General features: G+C 52.3%; 1 protein-coding gene across 4 annotated transcripts; it reads left to right on the top strand.

The window, feature by feature from the left end:
* Positions 1 to 418: 418 nt before the first annotated feature.
* On the top strand, positions 419 to 7,109 carry RNF14 (ring finger protein 14). Of its 4 annotated transcripts, XM_058034787.1 has the most exons (10): positions 423 to 521; positions 874 to 1,003; positions 1,530 to 1,711; positions 2,212 to 2,363; positions 2,641 to 3,168; positions 3,916 to 4,144; positions 4,777 to 4,949; positions 5,467 to 5,597; positions 6,183 to 6,262; positions 6,952 to 7,109. In XM_058034787.1, the coding sequence occupies exons 3-9, from the start codon at positions 1,558 to 1,560 to the stop codon at positions 6,241 to 6,243; spliced, it is 1,428 nt and encodes a 475-aa protein (XP_057890770.1). In that variant the 5' UTR covers positions 423 to 521; positions 874 to 1,003; positions 1,530 to 1,557; the 3' UTR covers positions 6,244 to 6,262; positions 6,952 to 7,109. The 4 variants fall into 4 exon arrangements, with proteins under 4 accessions (XP_057890771.1, XP_057890770.1, XP_057890769.1 ...); XM_058034786.1 differs by lacking the exon at positions 6,952 to 7,109 and having other exon boundaries at positions 6,183 to 6,801; XM_058034788.1 differs by lacking the exons at positions 874 to 1,003; positions 6,952 to 7,109 and having other exon boundaries at positions 419 to 521; positions 6,183 to 6,801.
* Positions 7,110 to 7,708: the final 599 nt, after the last annotated feature.

Below are 7,708 nucleotides of genomic sequence, written 5' to 3'. Positions count from 1 at the left end.
TGTCCCTGGTTTTTGGGGTGTGCGGGGAGCCCTGCCGGGCTGCTCCGGGGCTGTGCGGCTTCCCACGGGGTGTGGATGGGTGCGGCGGGTGTGAGTTTAAGCTCCCTGGAATGAATCACAGCCATGGAATGCCCCGCGTTAGAAGGGAGCCACAGGGCTCAGTGAGTTCAGTTCCGGCTCCTGCTCAGCGCTCCCACCGTGCCCGTTCCGGGGGAGCCCGCCCAGTGCCCGAGCCCCGCTGCTGGAGGCGCCGCTCTCTGCCCGCTCGGTCGCTGCCGGGGCCGGGGAGGGGCGGCAGGCGGGGCCCGGAGCGGCACCGAGCACCCCGGGCTGGGCCGGCCGGGCCCTCCCGGCCGCCGGGGGAGCTGCGGGGCCGGGCCGGCGCCTCCTCCGCCCGCCGGCTCTTCCCGTCCCTTCCCTTCCCGTCCCTCCCCGCCGCCGCTCCGGGAGGGGCAGCGCCGGGCTCCCTTCTCTTTACCCGGCCCGCGCGGCCCGGCCGCGGCTGCCCCGGTGAGGAACAGGTGAGGAGCAGGCGCGGCGGGGCCGGGCCGGGCCGGGCAGGACTGTCCCACCGGCGCCGGGTCGGGCTGTTTTCCCGGGGCTGGTCAGGGTCGGGCTATTCCCCCGAGGCCGGGCCGGGCTGGGCAGGGCTGTCCCCCCGCGCCGGGCCGGGGCGCAGCGGCGGCAGCGGCCGGAGCCGCCGTAGCCGCGGGGAGCTGGGCCTGGAGCGCGGGGTCGGGCCCGCAGCTCGGTCCCCGCTGCTGCTGCGGCTGGAAATGAGCCCCGAGCCCTGGGCGAGCCGTCGGGCCCGGGGCACCGGGGGGACTCTCACCCCGAGCCCGGGCTGACGGTGGTGCTGGTGTGTGTCCGCAGCAGCCCCGGGCCGGGTGCTCCCCTCAGCAGCGCCCTGCCCCTGCCTGGAGCCCGGAGGAGCGGCCGGCCCTGGAGGGGTGCTCGGGGAGCGGCTCCGCGGCCCGGCCTCCGCGCTGCTCTGACCCGAAAGGTAACTCAGCGAATAAAGCCTCAAACTGGCTTGATTTTCCCAAATGTGGAGCTGAGATGCTCCACGAGTGCACCTACAAGATGCCTGTGCGGGATTTGAATCTTTTTCTGATATTTTCAATCACAAATGGGACTGTTTCCTTGTTTGTGTTAGAGCACTGGACAAGAGCTACGGTTACTAATTAATTTCTCCCGTGCTTTTTGGGGGGGTCTGTTTTCTTCCAGACATCAGTGAAATGTCCCTGTGTCACCCGTTCCGTGTCCATATTTCATTATTTCCCTCCTTACACAGGGAGGGAAACACAGTTTGCTTTCTGACTTTTAAATATTCTGTTGGGGATTTTAAAAAAATGTTATAAAGCTACCAATATTTTTTTCAACCTGTAAAATACCTTAATTATATTGCACATTGTTTTAGATTTTTTTTCCTAAAGCTTAGCTGGGTTTTTCTGAAGTTTACTATGCTATAAAATAGCTGCCTCAGATTGATAATTTGAATTGGATTGTTAACTTGGTTGATGTTGCAGAGTGGTGGCAACTCTACAGAAAAGTTAAATGTCTTCTGAGGACAAGGAGGCTCAGGAGGACGAGCTGCTGGCTCTGGCCAGCATCTACGATGAGGATGAGTTTAAGAGAGCAGAGTCTGCCCAAGGAGGAGAAACAAGAATTTGTGTGGAGTTGCCTCAAGACTTCAAAGTTTTTGTGAGGGGTGAGTTGAGATGTTTTGTGTTATCCCAAGGGAGGCTTTACCGAGCTCAGGTGGTTGCTGGGGAGTGACCTGAGGGAGCAGTGATGGGACAAAGCTGTGGCTCACCCTCTGCTGTGCTTGTTGGAGATTGTGTTTGAGCAGTTTAATCCTCATACACAGAACATCCTCAGTAAACTCTGAAATCACAGATGAGTAGTAGCACTTCTTCAGAATAATTAAGTTCATTTATTGGGTTTTATTCCCCTGAGGATTTGTTTCCAGGCTCCTGGTTTGTGTAGAATCTGACATTTCACAGTGCTGCTGTTTAACTGCTTTAATCACAGACCTTCAACCCTTGACATTTTCCTGTACTGAGAGTTTTGTTGTTTAGGGTGGAACAAATAGTTTTAACCCCAGAAATCCATCAAATTAACAGACATTGGGTGCTGTCAGAAACAGCAACAGTTGGTTCATTTTCATTTTTCTGTTATTTCTCCTGTGCCTCGGTGGCCCTGGCTCAGGCAGTTCCACAGAGAATCTCCAGGGCAGTGGCTTCGAGTACTCCGTGAGCTTCCTGCCTCCCCTCGTGCTGAATTTCGAGCTCCCACCTGACTACCCATCGACCTCCCCGCCCGTGTTCACCCTCAGTGGGAAATGGCTCTCCCAGGCCCAGGTTTGCAGGGGATTTTGTACATTTTGACTGCTAAGTTAATAATTAGCAAAGTAAAAAAACAATGACGTTGCTTCTGTTGGCTCTTCTCTTGTCTCTTGCTGGTTTTTATTTGATTACTGTTCTGAGGAGGGAGAACTTGCGTCTGTGAGAACTACTTTGTTCAGCATAAGAACTGCTGAGTCTGAAGTCAAAGTTTGCTCTAAGGACTGTGTGAGGGGAGGAGCCCAGTGAGGAGTTACAAACTTCCTGAAATCAGGAATTCTTTGTTCTCTCCCAGCTCAGCGCCCTTTGCAAGCACTTGGACAATGTGTGGGAAGAGAACCGAGGCTGTGTGGTGCTGTTTGCCTGGATGCAGTTTCTGAAGGAGGAAACACTGAATTACCTGAATATTTCATCGCCATATGAGCTGAAAATGTGCCCTCGGGGGAAGGGGCAGGGCCGGACAGCAGTGGGGCCCCTCGAGGCTGGGAAGGACTCTGGGGGTGCCACGGGCTCTGCCACAGCCGAGGAGGAAACCGTGGATGCCAGGGCTGTGCGGGATGTGGAGTCCTTGTCCAGTCTGATCAGGGACATCTTGGACTTCGACCAGGCCCAGAGGAGGAAGTGCTTTAACAGTAAGATGTACTCGTGCGGTATCTGCTTCTGTGAGAAGCGGGGCAGTGAGTGCATGCGCTTCCCCGAGTGCAGCCACGTGTACTGCAAGGCCTGCCTGAAGGACTACTTTGAGATCCAGATCAGGGATGGGCAGGTGCACTGCCTCAACTGCCCCGAGCCCAAGTGTTCTTCTGTCGCCACTCCAGGCCAGGTAATTCCCGTGCACGGGGGCTGGGAGCTCTGGAACCCAACCTGAGTTCAGGGCCTGGCTCTGCATGCTGGGCATTGGCAGTCACAGAGTCATTTGGGTCAGAAAAGACCCCCAGGGTCACCAAGTTCAGCCTTTGACCCAGTCCCACCATGTCATGAAGTGCCACATCCTTGGGCACCTCCAGGATGGGCACTCCAACCCTCCCTGGGCAGTTCCAGTGCCTGAGCCCCTTTTCCATGGGGAAATTCCTGCTGTGCCCACCCTGAGCCTGCCCTGAGCCCCCTTTCCATGGGGAAATTCCTGCTGTGCCCACCCTGAGCCTGCCCTGAGCCCCCTTTCCATGGGGAAATTCCTGCTGTGCCCACCCTGAGCCTGCCCTGGCCCAGCCTGAGGCCGTTCCCTCTCCTGTCCCTGTTCCATGGGAGCAGATCCTTGACTCCCTGTGACCTGCTGGAGAATCCAAAGTGGATTCATCTGAGCTCTTGGTACCTTGTCAGTGACTTGCTGTCTGTTGCTGCAGCAGGCTCAGAATTACAGATGCAAGGAGTCAGGGAATCCCAGATGGGAAGGGACCTTAAAGCCCACCCAGTGCCATGGCAGGGACACCTCCCAGTGTCCCAGGTGCTCCCAGCCCTCCCAGCCTTGGGCACTGCCAGGGATGCAGGGGCAGCCCCAGCTGCTGTGGGCAGCTGTGCCAGGCCTGGGTGTGTGTGGGTGAGGATTTGTTCCCTCGGGCTGTGTTGGCAGGTGAAGGAGCTGGTTGGGGAGGAGCTGTTTGCCCGCTATGACCGCCTGCTGCTGCAGTCCAGCCTGGACCTGATGGCTGACGTGGTTTACTGCCCCCGGCCCGGCTGCCAGACCCCCGTGATGCTGGAGCCCGGCTGCACCATGGGCATCTGCTCCTGCTGCAACTACGCCTTCTGCACCCTCTGCAAGATGACCTACCACGGGGTGTCCCCCTGCAAGGTCACTGCAGGTCAGTCATCTCCCCCCGGGCTCCACGGTCACACCCACACCTGCTAAACTGGGGTGGCAAAGTCCAGAGCTGGGCAAGGCAGCTCCTCACCCTGGGCTTTCTGAAAAGTGCATTCCTTTGGAATCACGTTCCTTTGGGGCTGCTTGGACTGGGGGAGTTTTCTGCTGGCAATTAAATATTCCTTGGGTGAGACTCCTCAGCTCTGGAGCTCCCTAAACTGCTGTTTGTCAAATGCTGAGAGGCTGTAGCAGGGGAAGAATTCCTTTATATTTTCAGTATTTTGTATTGCCAGAGTTAATACTGGAATCAGGTGGAAGCTTCTCTCTTTAGCCTTAAAATCCTGTGAGAGAATTTCATTAAATGTGTAGTCAGAAAAAAATATTTCCATTTTCAGTTTATCTTACATTGTTCCAATTCCATCAACAGGTGTCTTTTATAATAAAACAGTGTAAAACTGCTGAGTGTTGGGGCAGAGTGGTTTTAATAGTATCATCTTATATATTTTAATAGTTTTCTTGCTTTTTAATTCATGACATTATTGTTCTTTGAGAATCTTTGTGCTGCAATTAGCTGGACTTGTAAATCTAATATCTTACAAAAGCTGTCTGGTTTGGTTTGATTTTGCCCCCCAGAGAAATTAATAGAATTGAGGAATGAATATTTAGAAGCAGATGAGACAACTAAAAGATTTTTGGAAAAACGCTATGGCAAGAGAATGTTTCAGAAAACCCTGGAGGAGATGGAGAGTGAGAAATGGCTGGTGAAGAACTCCAAGTCTTGTCCTTGCTGTAGGACCCCCATCGAGGTGAGTGAGGAGGGAAAGGCTGGGGATCATGGAGCAGAAAACCCACAGGGAGGCAGTTCTGGGTGTGTTGGAGCCTCTAGGGAGAGGAAATCTCTAGGAAACATTAAGAGAACTTTCCATTTCTGTGTGACATGGAAAACGAGGTGGGGTGATATTTGTGGATCCCAAGGACTGGAGTACAAACAGTGACCAGTGGTCAGGCTCCCACACTGAACAGATCCAGGCTGACTCTGGATCTACATGAATCCTTTTGTTTTCCTGGTGTTTCAGGGTACCTCTGGTTCACGCTAGAGCTGGAAATCAATCTAGCTTCAGAAAAATACAGATTTCCAGTATTTTTAGTATAATAACCAATTTGCAGTGCTGGGATCCCAGCTCCCAGTGAAAGTGTCCGAGTGCGGTGGGGCAGGGGGCTGTGCTCACTGACTGCTGTGCTTGTGGGGGCTGCTGGCAGAGAGGGACTGAGGCCTGCCACAGTGGGGCTCTGTTAGCACCAGTCCTTGGTTTTTTTCCCCAGAAACTGGATGGCTGTAACAAGATGACCTGCACAGGGTGCATGCAGTACTTCTGCTGGGTCTGCCTGAGCTCCCTGTCCCGGACCAACCCCTACCGGCACTTCGACGACCCCTCCTCGCCCTGCTTCAACAGGTGGGTGCTCAGGGACCCCTCCACTGCTGGACACACACTGCTGCTTCTCCTTACAGCCTCTCCCATTTCTTACCTGAAATGTGTAGCTGCAGTTTAAGGCACAGTTTCTCCTCTCAGATATTGGCACTAACAGTAAAAATCAGGAGTGATTCAGGATATGGCTTTGCTTTTTTAAGAACTTTGGTTTTAAAATTCTGGAGGAGTCTTCTGAGCCTGTTCTGATTTTTTTTTGGTCAGGTCATGGCCTCACCCTTTCTGTGCTGAGTTTCCCTGAGTGTTTCCCTGGCAATGCTCAGGAGCAGCTCGAGGATTTGGGGAAGAGCTGCTCTAAGGAGCTGCAGATTTGCCTGACATTCCCTTGGGAAGAGCCAAGGGACAGAGGTGCTGCTGTGGGACAGGTGACAGCAGGGGGACAATGGCAGCCTCTCTTGCCCCTCTCTTGCCCCTTCCACAGGGCATGGATGGTGGTTTGTGACACTGAAAAAAACAAGGGAACTTGCTGTACTGTTGTTGTATTTAGGGTGGTACTTTTTTAACGTATTTGACTTTTTTATGTGCTGGCGTCACTGATTTTCTGTCTTGCAGATTGTTTCAAGACATGCACATTGACAATGGGGAGTTCTGGGAAGGAGGTGATGATCATTAGCTTCCTCCAGCACCAAAAGGTGAACAAACCAGAGACAGATGCTTTTTGTGTGTCCTTTGTTTGCTTTTCACTTCCATTGTGTGACAGAAGAGTGGTAACTGCACTGCAGGACACACCTCAGAACCTATTGCCAAAACCAAAGGAGACCTTGTCCCCATCCTGGGATCAGGATCATCATGGAATGCCCAAACAAACATGTCCTCTATTAAAGTCAGAAATTGGACGACCATTGGAAAAATATATACCAAGTGCCCCTTTTTAAAAAGCCAACAGACAAAACTGAAGCCTCAAATGCTGGAAGTATTTTGGGGGTTTCTTCTAGGGAGACTGACCCTTGGATCTTGAATATTTTGGGGTTTGGGGTGGTTTGCTGGAGCTGTAGTGCTCTCTCTGGGGCTGCTTGGACTGGGGCAGTTTTCTGATACAATACAGAAAATTGGTCCTGTATTCAGCAACAAAGTTGTTGCTTTTATGAATTTCCTGATGTGCTTCTCTGAAAAGCAGCTCCTGGCTGTGTCACTGGTACTTTGTAATGACATTAAAGCTGATTATACCCAACCCTTCTCGTTGGCTGCTGTGCCTGAGCCTTTGCACCCCTGAGAGCTGGGGCAGAGAATGACCAACAGCCATTTCCAGGGGTTTCTGTGAGGTTGGTGGCTCCCTGTGTTGCTGCTGGATCCCTCACGGTGCCTGTCCTTGTTTTGGCAGGGATGAGTGCCAAGGCAGTGAGCTGAGGATGTGCCCAGTGAGAGGGTGAAAAGTATCAGGAAGAGATGAACTTGAATTCTTCAAGATACTGACAATTACCTTGTGTTCTCAGTTGATGAAGTAATTTATTTTTCATTTAAGAAATTTGATCGTTGATATTTTTGCTTCTGGACTAGATTCTTTATTTCCACTGGTTTTGCACTTCAAATTATTGCAGCACCAAATTGTTTCCCCTAAAATCTCAGCAAGTGGTTTTGAGAGTATGAAGGTGATTACTGGAGGCAAACACTGATTTTTTTTACAAGTTTTTCCACTTGCAGAACAGTCTAAAAGTTTATTTGCAAACTAAAGCTGCCTGTGCTGTGTTCAAGTGCAGCAGGGCCTGGATGGAAAGCTCTGGAGCTGAGACTCCTCAGGAACTGTGTGTGATCACAGCTCACTCAGTTCTGACTGAATTAATGAATTTATCCTGGGATGTGTGGCCAAAATGAGTGGTGCTGCAGTTCCCTGTGCAGAGGAGGAGTCTGCACTCTTGGAACTGGCACAGGGATTATAAGGATGGAAGGAAGAGCAAATCTCACCTCAGCTGAATCTCTAGGTCAGTGTGTAGGAAGAGTCTATGGTGTGTAAGGTTTGAGTTGTTTTCCTGCTTTCACACGCACTAAATTCACTTTAAGACAATAAACACAGTGTCCCTCTTTGTCTTCCTTGTGGCATGGATTTGGCAGCACAGGTGTGCCCAGGTGCTCCTGGGGGT

The sequence above is a fragment of the Melospiza georgiana genome, chromosome 15, assembly GCF_028018845.1.
Source record: "Melospiza georgiana isolate bMelGeo1 chromosome 15, bMelGeo1.pri, whole genome shotgun sequence".
NCBI lineage: Eukaryota > Metazoa > Chordata > Aves > Passeriformes > Passerellidae > Melospiza > Melospiza georgiana.
Note: the sequence above shows the minus strand (reverse complement) of the source record. Positions and strands in the feature narration are given on the sequence as shown.